The sequence below is a fragment of the Gavialis gangeticus genome, unplaced genomic scaffold (assembly GCF_001723915.1).
Source record: "Gavialis gangeticus isolate Ggan-Ray unplaced genomic scaffold, GavGan_comp1, whole genome shotgun sequence".
Taxonomy (NCBI): Eukaryota; Metazoa; Chordata; order Crocodylia; family Gavialidae; genus Gavialis; species Gavialis gangeticus.
In genome coordinates, this window is record NW_017729023.1 from 287,823 (window position 1) to 305,035 (window position 17,213).

At 39.7% G+C, this 17,213-nt stretch overlaps 1 protein-coding gene across 1 annotated transcript in view; it reads left to right on the forward strand.

Moving 5' to 3' along the window:
* PRKG2 (protein kinase, cGMP-dependent, type II) overlaps positions 1-14,284 on the forward strand; it is a 93,770-nt gene extending 79,486 nt beyond the window's left edge. The window contains exons 12-19 of the mRNA XM_019516731.1: positions 3,181-3,317; positions 3,465-3,554; positions 5,236-5,377; positions 6,217-6,380; positions 7,050-7,172; positions 8,151-8,213; positions 11,925-11,991; positions 12,880-14,284. Coding sequence (XP_019372276.1) covers positions 3,181-3,317; positions 3,465-3,554; positions 5,236-5,377; positions 6,217-6,380; positions 7,050-7,172; positions 8,151-8,213; positions 11,925-11,991; positions 12,880-12,975 — 882 coding nt within the window. The 3' untranslated portion in view covers positions 12,976-14,284. The remainder of the gene's footprint in view (positions 1-3,180; positions 3,318-3,464; positions 3,555-5,235; positions 5,378-6,216; positions 6,381-7,049; positions 7,173-8,150; positions 8,214-11,924; positions 11,992-12,879) is intronic.
* The last annotated feature ends 2,929 nt before the right edge of the window (positions 14,285-17,213 follow it).

Sequence of the window (17,213 nt, forward strand, 5' to 3'; positions counted from 1 at the left end):
GCTCATCCGGGCTTGCCAACTTAAATGCATCTAGTCCTTCCAAGTGACTCTGCACCATCGCAGGGTCAATGCTTGGTAGTCTGGTACCCTGCTGTTGCCTCTCTACAGTCCCATTGTAAGACTTGTCTTGCCCCTTGTTTAGGAACACTGAGGCAAAGAACTCATTGAGGAGTTCAGCCTTGTCCCCCCTGTCTGTCACCAATTGCTTTTGCCCATTCAGTAGTGGTCCTATTCCATCCTGGGCCTTCCTTTTACTGCCTATATATCTGAAAAACAATTTTTGTTATCTAATTTATCTAATGCGTCTAATTCTGAGCATATAAACCAGGGCAGGCAATTATTTTGGGCAGCGGGCCGCTTACTGAGTTTCAGCAAGCCACCGAGGGCCACATGACAGGCAGCCGGGGCAGATATATATTCATTTCCTAAATTTTGTAGGGGCCCTGCGGGCTGGATAGAATGGCCTGGCAGGCCACATCTGGTCCATGGGCCACATTTTGCCCACCCCTGGTATAAACTGTAATAGTACTGTTTGGCTTTGGGTTAAACATTGCTAGGCATAACATCATCATCCTGAAAACTACATGTTCCATTAAATGTAGCTTTCACAGGAATGTCACAGGGCTTTCGTGACACTGCTTATCCGCCTTCATTGGTTAAAAAAAAGTACCTGTCATAGACCAATTTAGTTTCCTTGGTTAGCCTTCCATTACTTTTGCATCACTACTTTATACCTTGTAGCTTACCTAGGCATGGATGAGTAGGGCATCAGCCATGGGCACCAATGTAAAGGGGTGCAAAAATGGCAGGTGCCACCGAGTCAGTCACTGCCACTGCCCTGGCCATCTAGTGTGTTGAAATTGGTTGTTATGCCTTGGTTTATGCCATTTTTTGAAGCATAATTGTAACCACAGGTTACTTATTTGTTTTACAGAGAGAAATTTAACCTTGGTAGAGGAAAACTTTTGGAAAATAAGTAACACTGTAGCTGAAGAGATTCAGTGTAAAGCTGTGAAATATGAATACTGCTAGCTTTTACAAGCTATGTTTAATATGATTTGCATCCAGAAAGTAAAACTAGTTCTCTGTAGATTTGGAACATTGCGTAGATAAAATGACCCATATGCCCTGTTTTTTATGTGGCACTAGAGTAGTTTTTATCAGAACATCAGCAGGGTCTTCCTTTTTCATTTTATCAGTTATCTTTTTGCGTTGTTTGCATAACTACAAAATGTTTTCTCTGGACAGGTTATGCCAAATATAATTTCCTTTATAGCAACAGTGCAGTGAAAAAAATAATTTACTTGAAGGAATAATGTGTGAAGCAAAGCAAAATGTTATTTGTACTGACATTATTAGAATATAGACTTGGGCAAAGGAATAATAAAGGATGCTATTTTCCCTTGGTTATTCATGATGGATTTATTTAGAAAACTAAGAGCCAGATTGTATTCTACCTGCTAGGCACCTAAATTCACTTAAGTGCCTAAATGCAGTCTTAGTCTACCATGCTCAAGTTCCTCAAACAAAATTAACACACAAGCTGAAAGGGGCTTCCTCCCCCCTGCTGCTTTTTGTGCCTTAGTCTTAAAGCTGATGGTTCATTACACATGAAGATATGTTAACATCTTTCAAGGACATGGACATCCAGTTTTGGATTGCATTTAGGTGCATAAGAGGTTGAATTGGACCTAAATTACTAGAAGAGATCCTCCATTCCAAAAAAGAAAAAAAAAGAAAAAGAGGCACATTGCCCCTCTTGGATCAACAGCTGGCACCAGTAATACACACATGCAAAATGAAAAAAAAGTAAATTTACTTTTGAGCGTTTTGTGAAAATAAAAGTTATATTTTGAAAATGCGGTCACCTTCTGCTTATGGAAGGAAGGGCTACTTCGCATTTGTTTGTTGTGTATCACAGGCAGAGAGGATTCTGTAGCACAGGAAACAGCTGTTAAATCTCTTTACCTTTGCCCCTAAGGAAACAATCCATGGTCTTGTGTCTGTTCACATATGCTGCTTGAAGGATTGTATTTTCAAGTGCACATATCCATCAGTCCCTGTGCCACTGAAATTTCCTAATGTGTCCATTTGCATCATGCTCTCTGAATTGAGCGTCCTGGTAGAAGAAGCCAAGAAAATCCAGCTGGACTTTAAATAATCTCTAGAGGCTGCATTTTCTTCATTGCTAGAATTGCTTGGTGTGCCCCACAGCAGCTATAATCAGTGCAGTTCAGCTCTGAGCTGTACTACCTTTTGAAAGATCCAGCAATTTGTTTGCGGCCCTGTAATGGCCATTTTGGGCCTTACTCAGTTGCGTGAACAGCTGTGTTTTCAGGATGGGGGGAGCCTCATTAGAGTGCAGTCTTAAATTCCATTCCCTTGTGCCTCAGTAGCAGGTACCTGAAAAAAAAGCCATGAGCAATCCTTCTACAGACTACTGAGGCTAACAGTAAATTAATGGAAGCTGGACAACTTTATTAAGCATGATAAGCCATGGATTTTAAGCACAAATATGCTTAAATCCACAAATGGATTTCAAGCACAAAGATATTAAGCACAAAAAGCTGATAATTAGGCCACTAGTTCTTATGCATGGTTAATGTGTATTAAAATTATTCACAGGAAAAACATATTGTTACTAAAGCCATTCTTACACTATCACCTGCATAAGAAAAATCCCAGACATACCTCCACCTTCAGCCTGAGAATTCATGAGAAAATTGTTGTTATGAAAAAATCCTCTCTGCTAGTTCCAAGAAGACCGAAGAACATTTGGTCACCCTCTCTTCCTTGTCTTATTATATCTTGCATATTGTTTCACTGCAATGGTATATCATTTGAAGTGATTCTTTAAAAACAGCTACTGCTGTTTGTGTTGCTGTAGCAGTCTTAACTAAGAGTAGGCCCCCACTGTGCTAGAAACGCATAGTCCTTCCCAAACTGCTGACATTCTGTATATATAGGATAGATAAAAGGAGCATTTATCCTCATTTTACAAGTGAGAATTAACACACAGACATTTTGTTGTCTTGCCAAAGTCATATGGGGGAATTCTGCAGACAAACTGGAGGTGAAATCATCTCCTAAATTTTTGTCCAATACTTAAACTAGAAGAATATTCTCCTTACCCCTAATAAACAATTATGCTTTTTTTTTTGTTACCATTTTTGTTTTCAGGTCAAAGTAAAAAATGAAAATTTAGCTTTTGCTATGAAGTGTATAAAGAAGAAACATGTAGTGGATACCAAGCAACAAGAGCATATCTACTCTGAAAAGAAGATCCTAGAAGAGACATGTTCTCCATTCATTGTGAAGTAAGTAGTTATTAATGTGTTCAAAGAAGTCAATGCAATGGATGGTTTTAAGAATCGAGTGCTATGCATGAGTTCTGAGAACAAAGCCCCAGAAATCTCTCGTTATATGTTGCTTTTCATATGCACTGCTGTTATTTTTCTTCATAGATTGTATCGCACATTCAAGGACAGTAAGTATGTTTACATGCTACTGGAGGCCTGCCTTGGAGGAGAACTGTGGAGTTTACTGAGGGACAGGTAAATACAGATTTTTAGTATGAAAAGCAGCAGTTAGTCTGTGGATGTATGTGGCCTTTAAAAATGTTTAGCTATATATACAAAGAGTCTTAGGGCTCAATTTTCTAAACAATGTGTGTCCAATGTACCCAATATACATGTGCAGTTTGGGGAGCTTTTGTACATTGTATGTTTAATCCAGCTACACATGGATTGAGATTGCTCATTTAGTCATGACAGTTGTAGTCTGATTGTCTGATTCAGAGGCAGGAATTTTTTTTTAAAGGACACAAATTGGTTACTAGCATGTGCAAAAGGCACACACCAAGAGCAGATATGACCCTGTGCTTGATGATTTTTGCTTGAATAGACCTGTACCATCTCCAGTAAAGCATTCAGATGGACATACTATAGGAACTTGATTTAAATAGAATACCACTACAACAGCATGCAATCTGTCTCTTCTGCCAAAACAGTGGTTCTTCTTTAACTTTCAAATGTGGCCTGATCTGCACTGGCTAAGGAAACAGCATTTGTATCCTAGACAAAGCTCTCTCCTTCTCTGGGTTTTTGTACTGGCATCATCCACCAATATAATATTAACTAAGGAATTGTCCATCAAGAATGTTTTTTCCATAAGCACAATCTAGAGGGAGAGAAGAGTAAGGAAACCACTCACCACTCTTACTAAAAGTGTCTCATTATGGATTAGCCTTTTGCATGCACACAATTGGGCGTGGTCAGAGGGGCGAGGGGGAGCTTCCTGTTTAAGGGTTGATAACAGTTCTTGATCCCTCTGTAGATAAATGACTGGGAGGAGGACAAGGAGGAAGTATGAGCATGGCCCCAGTTCCTTCAACACCAGTGCTCAGAACAAAACTGGTATAATCTGAGCTATTCCACAGCAGAGATCACTTGCACAGGCACACTGTGTATTGGGGAAGTACATAGCGATTGTGGCTTTTGAGTCACAATCTCTCCCAATTCTCCCCAGTATAATTTGACTGCGGAATACTTCTATACAGGAGATCAACACTGAACTCATAGGGGACAGGAACAGCTAGGTGTTGCAGAAATGGGGTTCATAATTTGGACAGGTGGTACTCTTGAGTCATTACTAATGCCTTTAAATGGTGTTAGATTTCTTTTGCTGTTGAAAGTGCCATCCTTGGAGAGGATGCAAAACTGAGCATTTATCAAGAAAAATCTCTTTCCTCCTTTTGCAAGAACTATCTAGGCCAAATTCCAGTTTGGGGGTAATGAAGAGCCTCCTGTCTTTCTGCCACCTGGTGTTTCAAGTGATTGCAATACTATTTTTTTGCACACTCTCATACTGTGGTATAGCTTGGCTATATGCTTTTGAACGATGGCTGCATTTCATTATTGGGTGAAATGATCATTATATGCATAAAGCATGTCTGGAGCTATGGAATTGTTCATGATGAAAGGTGCTACGTCAACATAAAATATTAGAACAACCAGCCAACTGACGTACAACACATGCGATGATTCATAAATCTATGAAAATGCATTTGGCTGGATCTTCAGTCACATGAATGACGAACTGCTATCAAGGATCTCGTTACATGCTAATGCAAAAAAGCTATTAGTATTCTGGGCATTAGGCTGTTACCTATTTAATGGGGCAAGCACTTTTAAAACAGAATTCAGTCTGCAAGGAAAATGGTTCTTTCTGTTCCAGAGGCAGTTTTGATGAATCCACTGCTAAGTTCTGTGTTGGGTGCGTGACAGAGGCTCTTGAATATTTGCATCATAAAGGAGTTATCTACAGAGACCTGAAGCCAGAAAATTTAATTTTGGATGGTGAAGGGTATATCAAATTGGTAATATGTTTTAAGTTGTCTTTCTATATAAAACAGAAGGCTGTACAGTATCCATACCCCCTACAAGGGATTTAGGCAGGTAGAATGTGAAATTGCTCCAGAGTTCTGACATTAAGATTATGTTCCTGGTCACTTAGGGATGCATGGGGAAGAGCAAAGATGTCCTGACCTCATGAGACACATAGTAACTTGGCAATTCTAGACTGTGGGGACCAGGAGTTTCAGAAGGTCCAAGCCCTAAGCAGTCTCCTTAGTGACCGGACTGTTAACTGTTGTGCAGGAGTGGAAAGGGGAGAATCATCTTTCTCAGACAGCAAAGTAGGTATGGAATTGCTCCTGGTTCAGGCTAAAAGCAGGAATTGGGCCTATAGCTGGTGAAGTGGAGGATAGAAACGCGTGTGTGCTGGGGGAATCCTTGGTCCTCTCGATTATGGCAGCAAACCAGAAAGGGGCATCAGAACACAAATCAATTTTGGGGTGTTTTTTAAGCCTGAAACATACCTCCTGAGGACAGTGAACTTCCTCATTCATCTAAGTGAGGTATTAATGCTGAATGCCAGGGAAAGCAAACATGGAATATTTCCGCCCAAAAGGAGAATCGTTCAGAAAGTTGTAGATGAATGTAAACAGGGGTTATAATTTTATAGTATTCAGTTACCAATACCATGATATTGCTAACACAGCTAAGAAATTGGTTGAAATTGCTTCATAGTAAGCAGGTGTAATTATCTCAACTGCAGCACTCCCTGAAGTTTAAATGCAGGAACTACTAAAACAATAAGAGAACAGAGACTCTTTAGGCAAAACATCTCTGAAGTTCACAGTGTCTGTCCTATTAGGTTGATTTTGGATTTGCTAAGAAGATTGAAGCTGGGCAGAAAACCTGGACATTCTGTGGCACTCCTGAGTATGTGGCTCCTGAAGTCATTCTGAACAAAGGCCATGATTTTGGCGTGGACTTTTGGTCACTTGGAATTCTTGTGTATGAACTCCTTACTGGGAAGTAAGTGAAGGCTTTTGCAATCATTTCTATCAGTGTTTACTTTTATATCTATTTAAAAAACCGTGTTAATATTAGGTTTGCAAAATGCTACACATTCCTTTTCCCTTTTACCTGAATCTTATCTGCCCAAATTTCAGAAATAGCTGAATTTCAGATACCCATAAACTAGGAGTCAGATGTTGATAAAAATATGGTTTCTTTACTCTCCTCAGTCAATGGGAAGGGTTCAGGGTGGCTGGTGTAGAATTTTGTCATTGAGCAGATGAATTGACTCTTGTGCTAGCCACTTCCACAAGTAAGGTATGTGATTGGTGTAGAGGAGCTGTATTATATCTGGGAGTGGGTATGGTAGAACTCCATACATCTATGCAGGTTTGCTAGTGGCATAAAGTCCTACCAGAGACCCTGTGCTGATGGCTTAAATTAAAACAACCCTGAAAAAGTTCGAAGTAGCAATAAAAATTGATCCCCATAACCAGGGACCACTATCCAGCAATCTGGTGTTCTCCAGCTCTGAGCAGATTGGCCCTGCATATCTTAAATGGTCACTAATGCAACTTGTTAAGGAAAGAGAATTTTTTTTTCCATAAGCACAGATATTCTTCTAGGTAAAAGATTGTCAGATTCATTGAGTGTCTTTTAATCATATTGTTTTCTTGTTTTCTCTAGTCCACCATTTTCTGGAATTGATCAAATGATGACTTATAATTTGATTCTAAAAGGCATTGAAAGACTGGATTTTCCTAGAAAAGTAACAAGGAGATCTGAGGATTTGATTCGCCGACTTTGCAGGTATAGGGGGCAAATGATATCAAAGCCATGGTGGGGGGGTAAAATACTTAATCGGAATTCAAGCTCAGAACTGGAGTGGTAAGTGTTGTCACCTACAATTATTTGTGTTTTCTAACATCACCTATTTTGATGGTATTTTTACGTGTCTGTGATCTAAAGATACTACAGATTAGTTTTGAGGTTCTCTAGATTTCCTTAAATTAGAAACTACTATGACATCCTAAGGTGTTTCCATATAACAGTGTTCAATAATTAAATATGTGATTTTTCTAAAGTGACTGACGGTTCATTGAAAGCAACCTGAATGCCTGAAGCTATTCTTGAAAAAGGGATTTAAGTTAAAAACTTCCAAAACATCTAAGCATAAGTCAGCACACTGCTCCAGAACCAGATCTGAGAGATCTAGGATAAGTTATAATATTTTTCCCCTGATTTAAGACCTTCTAGCTTCTGTGGAGTTGCTCTGCAGAGCTTAGTCTAGTCAGTACCTGGAGGAGAGTGCACAGGACACATTGTATATGTAGTGGTTTTGAGGAGGATCTGCACAGCAGCAAATGTTCTGGCTCTTGCCATCCCATCTCTGTTCTGTGTCTAATGAGCAGGGTCTATTCCAAATAATAAATAAATGATAGGAGTATACTTCCTGCATACTAACCCCCATTCCACTTTTCCTTCTCCACAGTGTAATACCCCAGAAAGCTTCTACATGCACAGAAGCTCAGGGCTGGATTTTTTTATGTGACTAACACCTAGTTACTCACTCCACAAGGCTATGTATCACATGCAAACACCTGTCTACCTGTCCAAATGAAGGGTTATATATGCTAATAGCTTGGAATACAAAATGTGTACGCACAATAAAGAATTTTTGCAACTTATTATTTCTCTATAATATTTCTGAATTAAGTAGGATTTAAGGAATGCAAAAATCTTTATTAGAAAATATTTCAATACATGTATATATCTTCTTTTTTTAAGGCAAAACCCTACAGAAAGATTGGGAAATATGAAGAATGGAATAAACGATATTAAGAGACACAGGTAAATGAGAGATCTGGGAAGAGCAAGCTTAGAGAGAGAAGCATTTGGAGCTAGAAGTATTTGTAGGCCTTTTAGTTTAGACCCAGAACGTGCAAACCCTTTATGGATGTGTGACGATTTTTTTTGACTTTGTTAGAAAATGTTTTGTACATTCATTCATTCATGATCACAAACAAAATATGCGGCTTACGCTTATTCTTGGTTAACCACCTAGGGGACGAATTTTCATTCTAATTTTCATTCTTAATGCTGAGGAATGATTTGATTCTTTTCAAAGTGGGAAGTATTTATTTTTTAATATAGTTTTTCTTTTCCTTTTTTAAAAATAAAGCCTGTATCAAATAAAGATTTAGCCGTGCAAAGCAAGAAGTCACAGAAGTTTATTGTTTATTGTTTCTGATTTTTATCTGGAAGCAACTCAGGTACTACTGTTATAGCCAGCAATATAAAGTCCCAAAATAGATTAGATAGAATAGTGTAACTTCTTATGGGATATGTTAGGGGACCTTGGTCTAGGGGTTTCATCCTGCTCTCAGAGATACCTGTGGTAGTATCAGAATCATCTGCTTTTCCAGACCTACCTGCTGTTTGATCTGAAAACAAATTGTAAATATCATCTTAAGAATAATAGTTAAGAGAGTCAGAGCAATTCAGTGAGTTTAGGTGAAAATCTACTTAACTTTGTGTCTAAACCACCAGACTGCGTATGAAAATCTCAACCAATATTCTTAGGTTGTTCTTAGGGTGTTTTATTGCTACCCCATTTTTAATAACCATCAACTTGCTGAGTTGATAATGATTTTTCATCTGCATGAATATAAATTGTTCAGTAATGATGCTGTTGTTTTTGTTTCCCAGCATTGGTCTTCATATAGTACCACATATGGTTTTCAGTAGGTATTTCAGATTTTGCTCTTGAAGACAAATTTTCAAAATCTGTTTCTCATGAAATCTTCAGAACCTTTGAGAGAGGTATTTGGTAGCCATGTTGGTCTGAGAAAAATAAGAAATGCAAAATTCTAGAACTCCTGGTTCAGAGATGATACCTTTTATTAGACCAATTAAGAAATCTCAAAAAAACCCCATCTTTTTCTGCAAGCTTTCTGGCCCACCCCTTTCCTCAGGCTCAGGGAAAATTAAAGACAGTAGAAAGTCCCCATAGGTAGAAAAAAAACCTTTGAGGCATGGAATCAGAATAGGTCCCCACTACAGTTAAGAGATGTAATTTTGGAATATTATGTATAGAAGTACCAGCCTTAATCTACCTAGCCTTAATCTACCTCTTGAGCCACTGGTCCTGAAGGTAAGGCAGTCTGAGGTATAAAAATGTAGAACCTCATGTATTTATGCAACCAGCTAGCCCAGCCTAATGCCCATGCTATCACATTTTTACTTCTAGTGCTCAAGTTAGCTTGGGTGGGTCTAAGTGTTCTGGGATCCTGCTTCTGCTTGCAGTGTAGAAGTACTTGCTAAAAGTTGAAATTTGAGTGTGGAGTAAAAAAGGTTTGTCATATTCATGTGCATTTCAGAAAGATAACTTCTGGCACTCTTCCACTCAAACTCTGTATGAGCTGAGTGGGATTTTTTTCATATAAATTATTCATTTTGTTATATACCAGGAGACTGTATCATCATCATCTCTCATGTCTACCTTTTTTTACAAGCTACCTTCTTTATTTTTGTCCCCACATTTATCTTTGCTACCTATGAGTGATTTTTATCACAGTTATATTGTACTATTAGGAAATGATTTACAACAGGAAATGTTGAAATTCTAAAAAGAGATTTTCTGTTAAAGCAAGTGAACCCCTTGTCACTTTAGACTATTGTGGCAATTTAGCGCCTGATCTGCTGGTCACTGAAATTGATGAGTTTTTCTTTTGAGTTCAGCATGCAATGAGTTAAGTCTAATACTGTTTTCAAGATATCTTTTTATTTTGTATCTCTGTCCCCCAGTTGGGGTTTGGCAGTTTAAGAGCTCTGAGGTTGTTTTTTTTATCTTTTTTCAGTCCTAAACTATTAAAAGTGGTAAAGTCCCTCTGTAATTTTCACAGTTGTGGGTATGCTTTTGTGCATGTGCTCAACTATTTTATTTGCTGTTTAGGTGTACAATGTTGACATCTTATTTTAAGTAGGGATGTCAATCACAGTTAGTGTGCATGATTAATGCATTAATTGGTTCTTGCATTAATTTTTTTAATGTGTTAATCGTGCACGTGGCTTTGGAACCCACACCCAGACTCTGCTCCACCACCATCACTACCACCTGTGGGCTGCCCGATAGGGCAGCAGTGGCGGTGCAGAGGAACCACAGGGCAGCCTGGGCATGGTGTCCGGGCGGCTGCAGCAGGAGGTGTGGGGGGAGGTGGCATGCACGGACACATATGAGCAGCTGCAGCCTGCACATGGTGAGTAATGCAGCCCGGCAGTGTGTAGAGCAGTGCCCAGCAGGTAAGTCTGTGGAGGAAAGGGGCATGGGGGAGGGAAGAGACAGGGAGCAGATGTAGGCCCCCACGGTGAGGGAGGGAGTGGGACGGGGGTAGGGGCTGGGGTGAATGGGGCCCTGGGGCTCGGACAGGTCCTGGGACATAGCTGCAGGCAGCTCAGCCACAGGTGTGTGGGGGCACAGCTCCCTGTCATTGTGTATGGGGTGGAGGCAGGCTGCCCACTGTGGGCTGGGGCTCTGCAACCTGCTACTTTTGCCCTGGGAGCTGCAGGACACTGTGTTGTGCATCCTATGACTGGGTGGGCAGGGGATGAATAGCATGGCCAATGCGTGGCTCCTGGGGCAAAGGCAGCAGGGTGCAGGGCCCCAGTCTGCAATGGGCAACCTGCCTCCACCCCGCGCACAAATCTAGGAGGCACATGCCTCCCCAGGCCTCCTGTGTGGGGGGTATGCAATGGTAGGGAGCTGCACCCACCCCCACACACCTCTGGCTGAGCTGCCCGCAGCTCTGTCCCAGGACCTGCCCCAGCCCCAGGGCCCCATTCACCCCAGCCCCTACCCCATCCCACTCCCTCCCTCATCGTGGGGGCCTCAATCTGCTTCCCATTCCTTCCCTCCTCTACACCCCCTCCCTCCTAAGACTTATGCGCTGGGCTGTGTGTCTGTGTATGTATCTATGCATCTTTGTGTGTGTGTGTGTGTGTGTGTGTGCACCCCTGACTCCCAAGGCACAGCCCCCCCAACCCTGCTGCTGCCTCTCATTCATGATTCTTAGTACCCCGCATCCTAACAAGGTGTACAGGACCACCCCCTCCCTGGGGTATAAACCCCCCCACACACATCCATGGCCCTTACACTTTCACAAATTCTCCCCACACACATACATCCCACACCCATGCCCCAACTGTACAAAGTACCTGTGTAATTTTGCATAATTTTGAGTTTTTAGCTCTGCGATTAAAATCACAATTAATTGCATCTAATTTTTTCAATTGCCCAATTCATTGTGAACAAATTTTAAAATTATTTGACAGCCCTAATTTTAAGTGAATACAGTGATTTGGAAATTCTCTTCTTCCCTTGAATATAAAATACATATTGCTGAAAGTCTTTTTGCTTCTCTGCTCCTAGTAGTCATGCCACAAAAGCAGCTGTAATAGTATGACCTTTTGCAGACTGTAATTTTAAACAGAGTTTTCACAATTAAATTTGTAATTTAATACCCCTAAAGTAAAGTCTGCTGATATCTTCCCCTTTCTTATCAGGTGGCTGAATGGTTTCAACTGGGAGGGACTGAGAATGAGAAAGCTGATATCGCCTTTAAAAAGAGAGGTATTAAACCTGTTCTATAATAACAACTATTTTACTTGTCTAGTATTGTTCCACTTCAAAATTCTGTATGCGCTATACAGTAATAACTAATACTAAATGCATCTTATTGCGTTTACCAGACATTAAACAAGTTTATTAAAAACAAAAAAGCAGAGCCAGTTAAATAAAATTCTTATTCTGGTTACATATTTTGCATTAGGTTTTTTCCACTCTCACAATAATTGTGTTGGGTGGAATCACGGAGGCGAAGACCACATTAGCTGGGACAGTAGGTGTAAAATAGCTGGATGCTGGGTAGCCGTGACAGTACAGGGTATAAAATCACAATTTTTTTATTCAGATTACACAGCAACACTATCTTGAACCAGTTTTTTGTTTTAACAGTATGTTGTTCTTTACCTTAAAATGATAGAATTTTGCTGATAAAGTACAGGCAGCTATTTCAATAACAACAACAATTAATAAGCAACAATGTTGAAATATGTCTTAAATAGTTGATGTGGCAACCAAAGTGCAGTGGTTTACTAGATACATACAAGGTATATTTGGATCAGAATTGTATTCACTTTTGGCCTGGTGAATCTTGCCTTTGAAGTCAGTTGACTTTAGGTCAGGTGTTATATTTGGGAATAATTTAGAGTACTGTCTTGAAAGGCAATATTAAGTTATGAGGTTCACCTTTTGTATGTGTTGTACTAGGTCATAGTTAGTGACTACTTTGAAAGAAGAATGATGTGTTTCTATTTAAAAAATCTTTGTCTTGGATCTTGCACTAATTTTTTACGTCTCTGTTGATAGCAATACAATACCATGCACAATGTGACTGGGAGTATTCTGAATCTCACTCCATTTAAAGCACCCTTTTGTTTTTTTTTTTTGGTGTCCTAGCTTGCTGGACCCACAGACTTCAGCTACTTTGACACCTATCCTCCTGAAGAAGGACACCCTCCAGATGAGCTTTCAGGCTGGGATAAAGATTTCTGAAAGATGCTACAAAGTTTGCTAATAATTTACTTGTAGAACACAGGATATCAGGACCATACTCATCAATCATAATTCCTCCCTTTAGTTGGTTTAGTAAAATCAAGGCATACTAGCTTGGTGGAAAATATTCTGTTCCTTGAAAAACAAAAGAAGAGAGCACAGTGAGCAAAATGCATCCCTTCATGCTTGCAGTTTAGATCATGTTGTACGTCTACCTCTTATTAGAAGTGCATTAATTAATTTGACAACTTAAATGTTTCGAAATGCCTCTGTGAGCAAGATCAGTCACTAAGGATTGGATGCAAGCATAGCAGTATTTCCAGTGACAGGACCATGTTTTGATTATGAGGATTAAAGCACGTCTTTAGTTTTAAGGAGACCAACGGTATCTAACTGTGGGAATTAAGCTTCTGAAATGTCACTTCTTACAACCCTCATGCATACTTGATTTTTTTTTTTTTTTTTTTTTTTTTTTTTCAGGCAGTGTTATGTAGAAAGAGAAGCACTTGGAAGAAATATTTTTTTCCTAAAAATAATGTTTGATTTGACTGTAGGGTAAGGCTAGAAGCGCCTCATTGTGGAAACAATCTGTCAGTGTTAATCCAGTGTTGTACCAGCTTGACTGCATGAAATAGATTACAACAGAACAAATGAAAGTATAGACAAGAAATGAGGTATGTAACTTGTAGAAGTTGTCCTATGATGGTGTCTGTAGTGCTCATTCTCCAAACAATTGCATTCAAGCTAAGTGTTTTTTATTAATGACTTGCTTTATATATAATGAAAAGTTAGATGGGGCTGTTCCAAGCCAATAAGCTTTAGCCAGAATGGAAAGGGTTTTTATAAATACAGCATACTCCATTGTTTTTCTAGAAGTTTGTTTGTTGTCTCATTAGTACAGAGAATCCAAAGTGACGTCTGACCCCATTCATATCAATGATAAAACTCATTGGCTGCAGTAGAGGCAGGATTTTACCTTTTAGATCCACAAAGCATTCAGAAAGAGTGAGACCCCAACCTCTGAGTAACATGATTTTTTTTAAGGAGGCACGTTCCTGTAGGAAGATTCTGAGCTATGCTTATGTCAGAGAAATAAGATTAACTCCATATCTTTGTTTTCCTTGATTAAGGGAATTCTGTCTAACAAATCATTTGAAAGTGTTCTTTGTATTTTCTCCTATCTAAAAGTGCTTTTAAAAGTGTCTAGTAATCAGTGAATGAAATCATGACAGGGAATGTAAAATTTATATTGGAAAGAAGGCTCTACCTAGCTTTAAAGGAAGTTAATAACCATCCAGACACACTAACAAAAAAAAATCAATCTCACTCTTCAAAGCCAGTTACTTTATGTTTGGTGATTTAAAATGTTCTGAACCAATAATTGCTTAATTATTGTATTTTTGCAAATGCCTGAGTTTATCAAAGCAAGGAAAAGAACAAGTTGAAATGCTGATTGAATGTCCTATGTTCATTGCTTAAACCGAAAGACTGTCTCTAAAATACTTAAAAATGTGAGTTTAACATTTTATCAATGTTTAAAAGAAGTAGTGGATTTATAACATGCAGTGTTTACCCTTAAACACTGAATTGGAGTTCATTGAGGAACATTAGAAAATTGACAAATTTTGACTTCATCTGTAGCTAGTACAAATGTAATATTTTCATCCACATGTTGAGGGAATTTAATTTAAATTTTAGGGTCTTTTGTACCATTTTTCTTCAAAATATTACAGCTGAAAAAACCAGAAGTCTCTAAAGTAGAGGTTCTCAAACTGTGGTCTGCGGACCACCACTGGTCCATGAGCTCCATTCAGGTGGTCCACAGAAAGGTTGTGGAACAATCGAGAATATCTTGTAAAGGTACTTGTAATGTAAGACTACTGATATTAAAATATGATTTGTGTGCTTTGATTTGTAGAACAAAAAAAAGCTTTTATGGTCTGCTGAGACCCTGAGCAATTTTCAAGTGGTCCATGAGAATAAAGTGAGAATCACTGCTCTTTTATGTTGTTAGGTAGAACATCCCATAGAACTGCCCCTATTATGTATGCTACATTTGGCATGAGATGTGACACCTATGGAGATAAATAGATATTTCCTATTGTTACATTGTGTTGGTTGGTTAAATATGTCAGAGAGCTCTACTAGGAACTGATGAATCTCCCAGTCATAAACAGAGGCACACCTTAAAGCCATTTGGAGCCTGAAGTTGGCGCAAACTATATTAACTCATAGACTGGATGGAGCGCCTCACTGAAAGCACTTGAGTACTCTGGGATGTGAGTACTCTAGGATCTGCTCTGGTTGCACATTGGCTGCCAGGTAGAGTTTAAGGGCTGATCACCTATACAACCTTAATAGTCCTGAGAGTGCCACTCTTAACAGGCTTTCTCCCTGTAACATAAAGCTCCAGTGGGAGTCAGTGAGGGAGCTTGATTCTATGTTCATTAAAGTCGATGCCAAATTTTACATTAGCTTCACTGGTAGGGGTGAGAGCAGAACTTACTTGCTGAATGCTCTTGAACTTGCTTTTCACCTTGGTCTGGAATAGTCTGCATGGGAGGACCTCCTAGGCATCATATAAGAGCCATTGATTTGACAAGTTCCCAGGGGAAATTTGAATACAGGCTACTTCTGTACAGGAAGACGGATAGAGGCTGGGTTGATCTATTATGTCGCTGAGTTAATTCATTATTTTTTGTGGCACAGTGGTGACCATTTTATTTGTAAGTCTAATTGTTTTGTACAAATATCTTGTTATTACCACAATCTAAATTGAGTTGATAGAAGACTTCCAATTGACTAGTACAAGTGTTGATTCAAGTGCTTAGAAAAAGATAATGTGGATCTTAAATGCTTAATTTATCCACCTAGTTGCAAAAGTATTTTAGGAACTGTGCTGCCAACAAAGGCCGGTGCAAGACAGTGATGTCTAGGCACAACCAAAGAGAGCAGAGCAGAGCCCTGAGGGTGTGAATTTCAGATATGTGCATTAGCAACTAGTACCATTTAGCAATACCAAAGAGCGTGTTTTATTTGCAAGATTTAGATGAGCACTAAACATGTCTGTTTTGTTTTTGTTTTTTACTATAATCAAAATGATCCTGTTGGGAGTTTTGTAAAGTGTTTTTGAATGTATTTTTTCATTTTATTTATATGTAATTTTTTAAAATATATACATATATTTTTAAATGAAGAAAAATGCAGTATGATAGATTTTCTTGCACATAGTAATGTAGATCTGCCCAACTGTAAAGTGTCTGTTATTTTTAGAGCAATTGTATAGCTTGTTTAACCCTTATTTGAGTATGCACAAATAAAGCTGACTTAGCCTGGTGTGCATTTTATGTTTATATGGTTTCTAGGGCTGTGCAAAATAGCACCATATCGTTTCGACTTCCATTTTCCCATTTTGAAGGGACAGTGTTTTGTTTTGATGTTTTGTTTCGAAGCACTCTTCCATTTAATTTCATTTTGTCAAACCTATTTTGATGTTTCACCCATAGGCTATAATGGGGAATCGTGAAACTGCCTATAACTTTGTCATTTCTTGCCTGATTCAAATGAAAACAGGAAGGATAGCCCCTGCTGAGGCCACAAAGCCTGTCAAGTTTCTAGGAGATAGGTGTAGCAGTTTCTGGGAAACTGCACTTCAGGCTGCTGATAAACAAAACTCGTGACGTGTGTGATGTGTGACTGTGTGTGTGTGTGTTAAGGATTGACTCCAGGATGAATATGAGTTGCCAATGCAACGAAGCAGTAGGCAGAGCCAACCGCACCCTGTCATGTATCAACAGGGGCATTGCTAACAGGTCCAGAGAGGTCTTGCTCCCCCTCTATGCGGCGCTGGCCAGGCCGCAGCTGGAGTACTGTGTCCAGTTCTGGATGCCGCACTTCAAGAGGGACGTGGAGAACCTGGAGAGGGTCCAGAGGAGGCCACTCATATGGTTGGGGGCCTCCGTGACCAGCCCTATGGGGAGAGGCTGAGGGACCTGAATCCCTTCAGTCTCCACAAGAGGAGACTGAGGAGGGGGGATCTTGTGGCTGCCTACAACCTTATCGGGGCCAGCAGCAGGGACTCGGGGAAAGTCTGTTCACCAGGGCCCCCCTTGGAGTCACCAGGAACAATGGCCACAAGCTGAGGGAGGATAGGTTTAGGTTAGATATTAGGAAGAACTACTTCACTGTAAGGGTGGCCAGAGCCTGGAATAGGCTTCCCAGAGAGGTGGTGCTCTCAC